Below are 14,330 nucleotides of genomic sequence, written 5' to 3' on the forward strand. Positions count from 1 at the left end.
AAAACCAATCGGGAACCTGTTCCGGCACCCTGCCGGAGATGGATCCCATCACCAGAGGCCATCTTCATCATCCCGGCGCTATCCATGACGAGGAGGGAGTAGTTCACCCTCGAGGCTGAGGGTATGTACCAGTAGCTATGTGTTTGATCTCTCTCTCGTGTTCTCTCTCGTGTTCTTCTATGGCACGATCTTGATGTATCCCGAGCTTTGCTATTGTAGTTGGATCTTATGATGTTTCTCCCCCTCTACTCTCTTGTGATGAATTGAGTTTCCCCTTTGAAGTTATCTTATCGGATTGAGTCTTTTATGAGAACACTTGATGTATGTCTTGCCGTGATTATCTGTGGTGACAATGGGATATCATGTGCCACTTGATGTATGTTTTGGTGATCAACTTGTGGGTTTCATGACACTTGGGAACCTATGCATAGGGGTTGGCACACGTTCTTGACTCTCCGGTAGAAACTTTGGGGCACTCTTTGAAGTACTTTGTGTTGGTTGGATGAATCTGAGATTGTGTGATGCATATCGTATAATCATGCCCACGGATACTTGAGGTGATAATGGAGTATCTAGGTGACATTAAGGTTTTGGTTGATTTGTATCTTAAGGTGTTATTCTAGTACGTACTCTTTTATAGATCGATCCGAAAGAATAGCTTTGTGGTGGTTTCGTACCCGACCATAATCTCTACGTTTGTTCTCCGCTATTAGTGGCTTCGGAGTGACTCTTTGTTGCATGTTGAGGGCTTGTCATATTATCTATCTATGTTATTATTGTTGAGAGAACTTGCACTAGTGAAAGTATGAACCCTAGGCCTTGTTTCCTATCATTGCAATACCGTTTACGCTCACTTTTACCACTTGTTACCTTGCTGTTTTTATTATTTAAGATTACAAAAACCTATATCTACTATCTATATTGCACTTGTATCACCATCTCTTCGCCGAACTAGTGCACCTATACAATTTACCATTGTATTGGGTGTGTTGGGGACACAAGAGACTTTTTATTATTTGGTTGCAGGGTTGCTTTAGAGAGACCATCTTCATCCTACGCCTCCTACGGATTGATAAACCTTAGGTCATCCACTTGAGGGAAATTTGCTACTGTCCTACAAACCTGTGCACTTGCAGGCCCAATAATGTCTACAAGAAGAAGGTTGTGTAGTAGACATCAAGCTCTTTTCTGGCGCCGTTGCCGGGGAGGCAAAGGTAAAGGGTACTCACACTCCGTCAACTAAGCTCTTTTTTTGGCGCGGTGAGTGCTTGAAGGTATATCTTTAGATCTTGCAATCGAATCTTTTTGTTTCTTGTTTTAGCACTAGTTATTTTATAAAAGAAAACAAAAAATGAGTTAAGTTTGTCTCAAACGCTTCACCTTTTTAATATCTTTCGTGAGTATGATGGAAAAGAAAATTGTGCTCAAGTGCTAGAAGAAGAAATACATAGAATTCTTGGCATAAAATATGTGAATGATAAGCATGATTGCAATGTTGTTAGTATGAATTCCTTGAATATCCATGATGCTAATGATATGCAAAGCCAAAAGCTTGGGGAAGCTATATTTGATGAAGATGATATTTTTTGTCCCCCAAGCTTTGATGAGCAAATTTACTATGATGAAAGCATGCCTCCTATCTATGATGATCATTGTGATGATACGTATGCTATAAAGAAGAATTTTGCTTATGTGAAGAGTAGTAAATTTTCTATGCTTGTAGATCATGAAAAGAATGCTTTAGGTGCTGGTTATATTGTTGAATTCATTCATGATGCTACTGAAAATTATTATGAGGGAGGAACATATGCTTGTAGGAATTACAATAATATCAAGTTTCCTCTCTATGTGCTTAAATTCTTGAAGCTATGCTTGCGTTACCTTCCTATGCTTGTTGATTATTGTTCCCATAAGTTGTTTGCTCATAAAATCCCTATGCATAGGAAGTGGGTTAGACTTAAAAGTGCTAGTCATATGCTTCATGATGCTCCCGTTATGTTTCAATTCTTATCTTTTATGCGAGCATCATTGTCATCATCATGCCTAGCTAAAAGGCATTAAAGAAAATCGCTTGTTGGGAGATAACCCAATATTTATCCTTACTGTTTTTGTATGTACACACGATTATGCTACTGTAGTAATCATGTTTTATAGCTTTTGTTTCAATAAAGTGCCAAGTAGAACCTTTGGGAAGACTTGGGTGAAGTTTATGTAATCTTGCTGTGAAAAACAGAAACTTTAGCGCTCACGAGATTAGCTGCCATTTTTTACTGGAAAGTGCTTTTAGGTTGATTCTTTTTGCAGATGATTAATAGACAAAATTTTCTCAGGTCCAGAAATTTATTTCATAATTTTTGGGGTTTCAGAAGCATACGTTTGATACAGATTACTACAGACTGTTCTGTTTTTGACAGATTCTGTTTCCTATGTGTTGTTTGCTTATTTTGATGCATCTATGGCTAGTATTAAGTGGTATGAACCATAGAGAAGTTAGAATACAGTATATATTACACCAATATGAATTTAGAATGAGTTCATTACAGTACCTAAGTGGTGGTTTTATTTTCTTATACTAACGGAGCTTACGAGTTTTGTTTTGTGTTTTGTGTGGTTGAAGTTTTCAAGTTTTGGGTAAAGATTCGATGGACTATGGAATAAGGAGTGGAAAGAGCCTAAGTTTGGGGATGCCCAAGGCACCCCAAGGTAATATTCAAGGACAACCAAGCAACTAAGCTTGGGGATGCCCCGGAAGGCATCCCCTCTTTCGTCTTTGTTCATCGGTAACTTTACTTGGAGCTATATTTTTATTCACCACATGATATGTGTTTTTCTTGGAGCGTCATTTTTCTTTTGTTAGTTTTTTCTTGCTGTTGTTTAGATTAATGTTTTGCATCTTTAGTTCCAATAAAAAAGTCAAGGATAGCCTTTGCCATGCTTATTTTGCTAGTATGCATGTTGCTGTTTGAAAACAGAAAGTTTACCGCTGTTGCAAAAATTTCTTAGAAAATTCAGAGAGTGGTATAATGATGAATCTTTTTTCATATTGAGATCTGATAAATTTATTACAGTGGGAATTTTAGTTCATAATTTTTGGAGTCAGGGAAGTATTGATACTCTTGCATTCTTTACAGACTGTACTGTTTTGACAGATTGCTGTTATGGTTGCATTGTTTGCGTATGTTTGCTTGTTTAATGATTCTATTTGATGATAGGAGTATTAAATATGCAGAGGCATTTAGTATCCAATGTTGAATAATAATTTTAGTGATTTGTTACAGTAGAATATGATAAGGTTTTGCATTGGTTTATACTAACCTATCTCACGAGTTCTTGTTGAGTTTGTTGTGAATGAAGCTTTTGATAAAAAGAGAAACCATGATATGAGAGGAATTAAGGAGACACAAAAGTTCAAGCTTGGGGATGCCCAAGGCACCCCAAAATAATATTTCAAGAAGTCTCAAGCATCTAAGCTTGGGGATGCCCCGGTAGGCATCCCACCTTTCTTCTTCAACAACTATCGGTTAGTATCGGTTGAGCCTAAGTTTTTGCTTCTTCACATGAGTTGTGCTATCCTTGCAATGTAGTTTTCTTTAGCTTTGCTTGCTGTTTGAATAATGTATCAAGATATGAAATTCTTTAATGAGAGAGAGCTATACATGAATTGGAATTTGTTAGAGTACTCTATGTGCTTCACTTATATCTTTTGAGCTTGATAGTTTTGCTCATAGTGCTTCACTTATATCTTTTGAGCGTGATAATTTTTGCTCGAGTTCTTCACTTAGATATTTTAGAGCACGGTGGTGGATTGGTTTTAAAGAAACTATTGATCTCTCATGCTTCACTTAGATTATTTTGAGAGTCTTTAATAGCATGGTAATTTGCTTAATGTTAATATACTTGGTATTCAAGATATGTGAAACTTTCTTTTGAGTGAATTGAATACTAAGATAAGTTTGATGCTTGATAATTGTTTTGAGATATGGAGGTGATAATATCAAAGTCGTGCTAGTTGAGTAATTGTGAATTTGAGAAATGCTTGTGTTGAAGTTTGCAAGTCCCGTAGCATGCACGTATGGTTAAAGTTGTGTAACAAATTTGAAACATGAAGTGTACCTGGCTTGTGCATCCTTATGAGTGGCGGTCGGGGATGAGCGATGGTCTTTTCCTACCAATCTATCCCCCTAGGAGCATGCGCGTAGTACTTGAATTTTTGATGACTTCTAAATTTTTGCAATAAGTATACTAATGTTGAGTCCATGGATTATGCACACTCTCACCTTTCCGCCTTTGCTAGCCTCTTCGGTACCGTGCATTGCCCTTTCTCACCTTGAGAGTTGGTGCAAACTTCGCCGGTGCATCCAAATCCCGTGATACGATACACTCTATCACACATAAACCTCCTTATATCTTCCTCAAAACAACCACCATACCTACCTATCATGGCATTTCCATAGCCATTCCGAGATATATTGCCATGCAACATCCATCATCATATTCATGACATACATTACTTTTGTCATATTGCCATTGCATGATCATGTAGTTGACATCGTATTTGTGGCAAAGCCACCATGCATTATTTTTCATACATGTCACTCTTGATTCATTGCACTATTCTGGTACACCACCGGAGGCATTCATATAGAGTCATATCTTGTTCTAGTTTCGAGTTGTAATCCTTATCTTGTAATCAATAGAAGTGTGATGATCATCATTATTAGAGCATTGCCAAAAAAAGAGAAAGGCAAAAAAAAAGAAAGGCCCCAAAAAAGGAAGAAAGGCCAAAAGAAAAAAAGAAAGGCCCAAAAAAAAGGGCAGTGCTACTATCTCTTTTTCCACACTTGTGCTTCAAAGTAGCACCTTGTTCTTCATGTAGTGAGTCTCATATATTGTGCTTCAAAGTAGCACCATGTTTTTCATATAGTGAGTCTCATAAGTTGTCTTGTTCATACTAGTGGGAATTTTTCATTATAGAACTTGGCTTGTATATTCCTACGATGGGCTTCCTCAAAATGCCCTAGGTCTTCATGAGCAAGCAAGTTGGATGCACACCAATTAGTTTTCTTTTGTTGAGCATTCATAGCTCTAGTGCATCCGTTGCATGGCAATCCCTACTCCTTGCATTAACATCAATCGATGGGCATCTTCATAGCTCATTGATTAGCCTCGTTAATGTGAGACTTTCTCCTTTTTTGTCTTCTCCACACAATCCCCATCATCATATTCTATTCCACCCATAGTGCTATATCCATGGCTCACGCTCATGTATTGCGTGAAGGTTGAAAAAGTTTGAGATTATTTAAGTATGAAACAATTGCTTGGCTTGTCATCGGGGGTATAGAAGTTGGGAACATCTTTGTGTGACGAAAATGAAGCATAGCCTAACTATATGACTTTGTAGGGATGAACTTTCTTTTGCCATGCTATTTTGAGAAGACATGATTACTTTGATTAGTATGCTTGAAGTATTATTATTTCTATGTCAATATGAACTTTTGTCTTGAATCTTTTGGATCTGAATATTCATATCACAATTAAGAAGATTTACATTGAAATTATGCCAAAGTATCACTCCGCATCAAAAATTCTTTTTTATCATTTACCTACTCGAGGACGAGCAGGAATTAAGCTTGGGGATGCTTGATACGTCTCCAACGTATCTATAATTTTTGATTGCTCCATGCTACTTTATCTACTGTTTTAGGCAATATTGGGCTTTATTATCCACTTTTATATTATTTTTGGGACTAACCTATTAACCAGAGGCCCAGTCCAGATTTTCTATTTTATGCCTATTTCAGTGTTTCGAGGAAAAGGAATATCAGACGGAGTCAAAACGGAACGAAATCAACTGAAGAAGTTATTTTTGGAAGGAAACCCACCTGATGGACTTGGACCCCACGTTAGAAGATACGGGAGGTGCTCACGAGGGTGGGGGGCGCGCCCTCCCCCCCGGGCGCGCCCCCTACCTCGTGGGGCCCCCGTAGCTCCACCGACGTACTCCTTTCACCCATATATACCTACGTACCCTAAAACTTCCAGAACAGAAGATAGATCGGGAGTTCCGCCGCCGCAAGCCTCTATAGCCACCAAAAACCAATCGGGACCCTATTCCGGCACCCTGCCGGAGGGGGATCCCATCACCAGAGGCCATCTTCATCATCCCGGCGCTATCCATGACGAGGAGGGAGTAGTTCACCCTCAGGGCTGAGGGTATGTACCAGTAGCTATGTGTTTGATCCCTCTCTCTCTCGTGTTCTTCTGTGGCACGATCTTGATGTATCCCGAGCTTTGCTATTGTAGTTGGATCTTATGATGTTTCTCCCCCTCTACTCTCTTGTGATGAATTGAGTTTCCCCTTTGAAGTTATCTTATCGGATTGAGTCTTTTATGAGAACACTTGATGTATGTCTTGCCGTGATTATCTGTGGTGACAATGGGATATCATGTGCCACTTGATGTATGTTTTGGTGATCAACTTGCGGGTTTCGTGACACTTGGGAACCTATGCATAGGGGTTGGCACACGTTCTTGACTCTCCGGTAGAAACTTTGGGCACTCTTTGAAGTACTTTGTGTTGGTTGGATGAATCTGAGATTGTGTGATGCATATCGTATAATCATGCCCACGGATACTTGAGGTGACAATGGAGTATCTAGGTGACATTAGGGTTTTGGTTGATTTGTATCTTAAGGTGTTATTCTAGTACGAACTCTTTTATAGATCGATCCGAAAGAATAGCTTTGTGGTGGTTTTGTACCCGACCATAATCTCTACGTTTGTTCTCCGCTATTAGTGGCTTCGGGGTGACTTTTGTTGCATATTGAGGGCTTGTCATATTATCTATCTATGTTATTATTGTTGAGAGAACTTGCACTAGTGAAAGTATGAACCTTAGGCCTTGTTTCCTATCATTGCGGTACTGTTTACGCTCGCTTTTACCACTTGTTACCTTGCTGTTTTTATTATTTCAGATTACAAAAACCTATATCTACTATCTATATTGCACTTGTATCACCATCTCTTCGCCGAACTAGTGCACCTATACAATTTACCATTGTATTGGGTGTGTTGGGGACACAAGAGACTTTTTGTTATTTGGTTGCAGGGTTGCTTGAGAGAGACCATCTTCATCCTACGCCTCCTACGGATTGATAAACCTTAGGTCATCCACTTGAGGGAAATTTGCTACTGTCCTACAAACCTGCGCACTTGCAGGCCCAGCAACGTCTACAAGAAGAAGGTTGTGTAGTAGACATCAATCACGCCGGCGGATGCAGGTGCGACGACGATTTCCTGGGAAGAAATTAGAGCAGCATCTGCAGAAAACAAGTCAGGTGACAAATATGACAGGTCGTATTTCCGCACATGGACATCCGAAACCGGTTCATTAGATGGAAAAGTGAGGGCGTGCTCAATAGACGCAATATCAACCGAGACACCCGGGCTGGAGTAAGGGAAAACTGACTCGTCGAAAACAACATCACGAGAAATGTAGATCCTATCGGAGGTGTGATCAAGACACTTATAACCCTTATGCAGAGGACTATAACCAAGGAAAACACACATCTTGGAGTGGAACTCCAGCTTGTGAGCATTATACATGCGGAGACTAGGCCAGCAAGCACACCCAAAAATCCGAAGAGAGGAATAATTGAGCTGTACATGAAATAGATGGAACAGGGGCGTGTCCTTGTTGGGAACCGGAATGGGCATATGGTTGATGAGATAACATGCCGTAAGAAAGGCCTCATCCCAAAACCGGAGTGGGAGAGACGAATGCGCCAATAAGGCGACGCCGGTCTCGACCAAGTGACGGTGTTTGTGCTCGGCAATACCGTTCTGCTGAGACGTATGTGGACACGACACACGGTGGGAGATGCCTGTGCGTTGAAAGTAGCGATGAAGCTTGTGGTATTCACCACCCCAGTCGGACTGGATGGCCTTGATTTTGCAATCCAAAAGGCGTTTGACATGAGCCTGAAAGTTATAAAAGACTTTCTCAACATCAGACTTGTGTTTAAGCAAATAAATCCAAGTGAAGCGCGTGTAGTCATCAACAAAACTAACATAATACTTGTACCCCCTGAAGACGCAATAGCGGGACCCCAAACATCTGAATGAATTAATTCAAGAGGTACAATAGTGACATGATAAGACGTAGAATACGGTAGTTGATGACTCTTAGCACGCTGACATGCATCACACACTAATGATGAATTATTTAAACTAGAACAAGGAAGGTCATGGCTCCGAACAATGGAGGTGACCACATTATTGCTAGGGTGACCTAGACGTTGATGCCATTGCGACGACGAAACACGGACACTGGATGAAGCATGGCGAGATGACGAGGACGATGCATGAGCAAAGGGAATCGGGTAGACCCCCCCTGCGACTACTACCTTGAAGAATGACGCGCCTGGTTGCTTTGTCCTTAACAAAGAAAAGACGACGGTGAAACTCAACAAACACGTCATTATCACAAACAAGACGGTAGACAGAAAGGAGATGCTCTCTGACGTGAGGAACATGAAGGATGTTGCGCAGTTTAAGAGATGAACCGGGTAAACGGGAATGACCAATGTGTGAAATAGACAAACCTACACCATTGGCCACCTGAACCTGGTCCTTGCCATCATAGCGCTCGTGAACCTGGAGGCGTTCCAGATCACTCGTCAGGTGATCGGTAGCCCCAGTGTCCAGGACCCAAGGATAGTCGACGGTGTTGGTGGAGGCCGAGTTGGCGGAGCGAGTGTTGTGGTCCTGGTCATAGCGCTTGCGACAATCATCGGCCTCATGCCCCTCAGTTTTTGTAAATTTGACACCGGGGGCGCTAGCGATTGTTGTGACGGCCACCACCACCGTTGTTGCCGCTGCTACCCCCGCCACTTTGCCGACCATTGCCCGTGTAGGAGGGGTTGCGGTCGCGGCCACCGTTGGGGCCGCCATTGCCGCCTTGGCGGCCATGCCCGGGCTGGCCGTTGCCATCGGCCGAGCGACCCCCACCCTGGGAGGGTAGGGCTCTGAGTAGGGAGCATGTCCGCCCTGGCCGTAGGGGCTGAAACGAGTCACGGCATTGGCGGAGGGAGTCCACCCCTCCGACGCACTCTGCTGAGCCTGCAATGCTTCGAACGACAAGACGAGCGAGTAGAAGCTGGAGTAGGGCATAGGTGCATTACTCACACCCAGGGAGGCGGCGATGGAGTTGTAGGCGAAGCCGAGTCCGGTGAGGATGTGATCAATGAGCTCATCATCACGAATCGGAGAGCCGGCGGCAGCCATGGTGTCGGCGAGGGCCTTCATCTTGTGCATGTACTCAGCCGCGGACATCTCCTCCTTCCGCAGCGTCTGGAGTTGACGCCGGATGTGACCGACGTTGGCGTGACTCTGCACGCCGTACATGGCACCGACGGCCGTCCATACCGCCTGCGCCGTCTCACAGCTGATGAGCTGACAGGCGATGTCCTCCTCCATGGAGGTAAGAAGGAGGCCCTTGACCTTCTGATCCTGAGTCCATCAATGATGGTACGCCGGATTAGCGGCGGTCGTCGCGGCGTCGCCGGTCCCGACGGGGACGGTCTTGTCGGGTGCCGCCGTGGTGCCGTCCATGTAGCCATGGAGGTTGGCGCCGGCTAAGACGGTGCCGGCGATGCCTCCCCACAGCATGAAGTTGTGGCGGCCAAGGCGAACGGAGATCGTCGGAACGGCGAGGGCGACGGGAGCGGTGGCAGCTGCGGGCGAGGTGATGGTGCGACGCTGTTGGAGAGCGAAAGGGCGGCGGACGACATCGCGGCGATGCGGAGGAGGATAGCGCGCGGCGGCGGCGGCGCGCGGCGGCGGCGGCGGATGGATCGGGCGGCGCGTATTGTCCACGTGGCGGCCCTGTGGCTAGCTAGCAAGCAGCTGGATGGATCCTGCTTATGTGTATAGCTAGCTAGCAAGCGGCGGCGGCTATGCGGAAGATGGGATCGGGCGGCGGCGGCCCGGTCTGGCTGATACCAAGTTGAAGAGGTAGGTTTAGGGTTTTGCGTGGGTGACTAACATCCAGCCTCATGTCTCTTTACATAAATGATCATAATATAATTACATACGTATACAAATACGTGTACATGTACAATATGCTAGACCCTATTTTACACGTCTTAGTGGATTTGTGCCTCTCAAATGCCACACACCCCTATATGAAATAAAAAACATATCAGAAAATTTCAAAAAATTCTGAAATCTTGGGTTATCAAACTTGGATGTCCATTGTACATTCGTGTTCAGTTTCGTGCGGAATGGAGGTGGTGATGATGTTCATGTAAAATCACTATCATGGAGGGGCTCTTCACTCCATTTCGTTCTTTATAATATAGTACGCACACTTGTGCGTATTCGAGAAAAAGTTTCGTCGGGAGTAGGTGCCCGTGATAATGTCAGTAAAAAGATAAAATTCTTATGTATAGAAAAAAATGTATTGGAAAAAAGTGGATGTATCGGATGCCGAACCGTAATTCCTGTGCCGTCGTATACCACAGGCATCCATTTCCCATGAAAATAAACAAGGGTATACAATGAATATTCATTTTTGATATCCAAAAATCTAGATTTTTTTTAAATTTTCTTATTTTTCTAATGCTATTTTCATATAGGGGTCCGTCCTACCCGGGGGCTCCAATGCATTTCCCAGCGTTTAGATCACTAAGCTCCATATTCATAGGGCTACTTCTAGAGCAACTGCTCTAGTTGCTACGAGAAGGTTTCGGAAGTATTCGGTTCTTTCCAGAGTCCAGATGCCTCTCCTCACTTCTTTTGTGCGTTGCCGCTTTATAATGCAACCCGTCTCCGTGTGTTCAAGCAGAGCGACCAAAGAGCAAAGTGACGAAGAGCACACTGCAACTCACCGAGCAGAGTTTGTTACAGGACACATGGCTTTATCTCGCCTGTGCCTCAAGAAGGCCCTCGCCGGCCGCGCGGCAGCTATGGCGAGGCCAGCGTCAGCCAGTTCTCACGGAGGAATGGACCTCCGGTCCCTCTTCTCCGCGGCAGCTGACAGCGCCGCGACCAGGGCTCCCCTGGAAGGAGAGACGAACCGTCGGGAGGTCGCCGTGGCAGACCGCTCCAGCTCTGCCACTGCTCGCGGCGGCCGTTGGCCTTGGAGAGACCTTCGGGACTTCGTCCCGTTCCGCCTCGTCAACGGTACATAGCGGCTGCTCCGTACTTCTTTCCAGACTGTCGTGCACACCGTCCCGCCGGCGGTTGTTGACGTAGGTGTACATGCAGGGCTGGGGAGCGCGCTGTCGCACGTCGCGGAGACCCTGAGCCGGCCGCTGGAGCGGTGGCGGCCGCTCTTCGGGAAGGTGCGGGAGGACGAGGAGAGGTACAGGCTGCGGTTCGAGGTGCCGGGGCTGGGGAAGGACGACGTGCGGGTCACGGTGGAGGACGGCGCGCTGGTCATCCGGGGCGAGAAGAGGGTGGAGGATGAGCACGGCGGCGACGGCGAGTGGTGGTCGGCGAGCAGCTACGGGTACTACCACGCGAGCCTGCTGCTCCCGGAGGACGCGCGGGTGGACGGGATCGCGGCGGAGGTGAAGGACGGCGTGCTGTACGTGACGGTGCCGCGCGTGCCCGGGAGGGAGAGGAGCGTCACTGAGGTGAAGGTGCAGTGAGAACGTCCGTCGGTCACCGGCTCACCGCATAGTGTATCAGCTGCGCGCACTGCTGTGCTGTGCATGCGTGGACACTTGTCTTTGCTTATCTGTGTGGATAGTATACCTGTGCACGTATGCTCTTTTCATCTTTTTCAATTAAATGATGACCTACTACCTCTGTGCCAGTTTATTAGGTCCCTCTCATTTTGGGCTAAAGTTTGACCAACAAATTTAACTAATAAAATGTAAATTATATGTCATAAAAATTATACCTTCGGGAAGCTCTTTCAAATACATACAAATCCAACAAGATACTTTTGTAGGGTATGCTCCATATTTTCTTAGTCATATCAATGATTAAAATTTGACTCAAAATACTAGGGGGCCTAATAAATCCAGACGGAGGTAGTAGGCACATCTTCAGTTGACCCATTTTAGCTGATCGCGTAAAAGATGTCATTCGGACGAGCGTAGACGAGGGTGTTTTTTATCCGGGATAGATCCCATGAACAATTTTTAGGACCCTGTATATTTCGAGCCGTTTCCTCCATATCTACGGATTTCTCTATATCTACGGGATTTAGAGCAATTTTTAGAAGGACCTAAAACATAAGGAATAGTTGACGGAAGGGAATTGTCAGCTCTTGCCACGGTCTTCATTGAGGGCGACCTCGGAATGCCTCAACGCAACCACCTGCCTTCCCGCGAGCTGCCACCGCTCCTCGTTCACAAGCTGCTTTCGCGAGCTAGCTAGCTAGCACTCGTCGCCGCCGCTGCTGCCTGCTCCTCGTGTCTGCCCTGGCGCTCCTCGTCCTGCGTCCTGCTCCGCGGCAGCGCCGCCACCGGCAAGACGCGCGCTTCTCCTCGCGCTGCGACACCTCCGCCCCAGCCCCTGCCTCGTCTGCGAAGGACTCAATTGTAATCTTTATTTTATTTGTAGAGGGCTTTATTCTATTTTGCAGGCATGGGGTAGGGTGTGCGTGTGTGGGTTCATAGAGATGATTGTACATTATGTATGAGTATTTGCGTGTATTGTGTTAAAAACTCATTATGAGCTAACTAAGCGGCCTTGCAGCGCCGTTTATTATTGCCATTTACATCTGAATTGTCGAAGCGTACGCACTTTCGTCAACCGTCTTCAAACCAAACAAACTAGACAAGTTTCACTGAGGTAGCGCTAGGCATCAACCAACTATAGCGTGGAAGAAATCAGCCGCCCTGATGGCTGTTTGATTCATCGTTGTCACCTATCCGATTCACACCCTCTCATATCGCTTTGCAACATCTCTATTGGTCACACATTTAGACAGAGCACTGGTCATGAGACACTGGTTGGTAGTGGCGTGCAATGGCGATTCTAAATGTAAGCTCTGGAGTCAGCTTATCCCATAACTTTTTTTATATACTTAGATTTGTTGGTATTTTTGGAACTTTAAAATATTTGAACGCACAACATATTTTAACTAGTGCCGCCACTAGTGAGCGCGCCAGCCGACTAACAACACCACCCGCGCAGCAGCAACATCAACCGCTCCTAGGCATCGGTTGCACTGGCCACGCGCAAGTCTGGTAAGCAACAACTGCCTGTACAACGACAACATCACCTGCTCGTAGCACTGCCAGTCGGCTCGCCGCGACCATGGAAGCATGTCGGTGCGCATGGCGGCATCATCTTGCTCCCGCGAGGCCTCGCAACACCATGCCCAGTTTTTAGCCATGGGAGCACACTGACGGCCCCACACCACAACATCGTCTACAACATCATCTCACAGTAATATGTCCGCCCCTTGCCATGTAACATCGCCTCACGTGTCGTTAGTAGCAACTCCGCTGCTCCTTCACCGCATCAACGATGCCCATCATGGCATCACAATGCAGCAGCAAAACCGGCGGAGCCCTCTCATGCAAAACAATGTCGGGTTAGCAACACTGGGCTACCTTCACACCATCTCTTCCAACAACTACGTAGTAGACGCGACGCTGACGCCCTGCAGCACCAGCGACGGGCTTTGCAACACCAACACATTAGCTCAAAGCAATGCATGTCACCGATCTTGTAGCCATGTCTCCTCACTTTTACAACACCATCTGGCCGCCCTGCAACATATGCGGCGCGTTGCGGCTGACACTCGCATCAACAGCAGTATGCGCGATGACTCGTGGTGGCAACGTGAGTGACCTGCAACACCAATGAAAGGCTCACAGCGGCAACACTTGTTCCCTTGTGGTGCTACGACGGCTACAGCTTGCGGTGACGCTTCTGACTCTTGCTTCCGCAACGTGGCTGACCTGTGGTGGTGCGTGTCTGACTTGCAGTAGCGACACGCGGTTTGCAACACCGACGATGACATTCGCAACAGTGATGTGTGGCGGCTTACATCACCATCAGCGACGTTTGTAACAGCCACTTGAAGCACCGCCCTGGTACCTATGGGATTTGGACAATGGAACATAGCGTGGAGGAGCTTTCCGCTCCTGCGATCGCCTTGCAGCGGTGCTTCCTGCATCTACAACAACGAGCTCAACTAGCGATAGCTACAAAGGGAGCAGATGGTTGGAGAGAGGAAGCAACAAGAAGGCCAATGAGGATTTGGGGAAGACGGTCGGCGGCAGCCAGTCGCCATGCTTCCACTCATCGGCAAGAGCAACGGTCGCTTGCGCCTCGGCAACAACGGAGGAGCCAACGACCTTATA

General features: G+C 45.9%; 1 protein-coding gene across 1 annotated transcript; it reads left to right on the forward strand.

Annotated features, from left to right (window-relative positions):
• Positions 1 to 10,869: 10,869 nt before the first annotated feature.
• On the forward strand, positions 10,870 to 11,853 carry LOC119325213 (23.6 kDa heat shock protein, mitochondrial-like). The gene is made up of 2 exons (XM_037598961.1): positions 10,870 to 11,184; positions 11,269 to 11,853. The coding sequence occupies exons 1-2, from the start codon at positions 10,914 to 10,916 to the stop codon at positions 11,652 to 11,654; spliced, it is 657 nt and encodes a 218-aa protein (XP_037454858.1). The 5' UTR covers positions 10,870 to 10,913; the 3' UTR covers positions 11,655 to 11,853.
• Positions 11,854 to 14,330: the final 2,477 nt, after the last annotated feature.

This window comes from Triticum dicoccoides, chromosome 6B (genome assembly GCF_002162155.2).
Source record: "Triticum dicoccoides isolate Atlit2015 ecotype Zavitan chromosome 6B, WEW_v2.0, whole genome shotgun sequence".
NCBI classification, from domain to species: Eukaryota; Viridiplantae; Streptophyta; class Magnoliopsida; order Poales; family Poaceae; genus Triticum; species Triticum dicoccoides.

Coding starts and splice junctions, on each gene's coding strand:
- LOC119325213 (XM_037598961.1), top strand. CDS start 10,914: ATGGCTTTATCTCGCCTGTGCCTCAAGAAGGCCCTCGCCGGCCGCGCG. Junction 11,185..11,268: donor CCCGTTCCGCCTCGTCAACG/GTACATAGCGGC, acceptor GTGTACATGCAG/GGCTGGGGAGCGCGCTGTCG.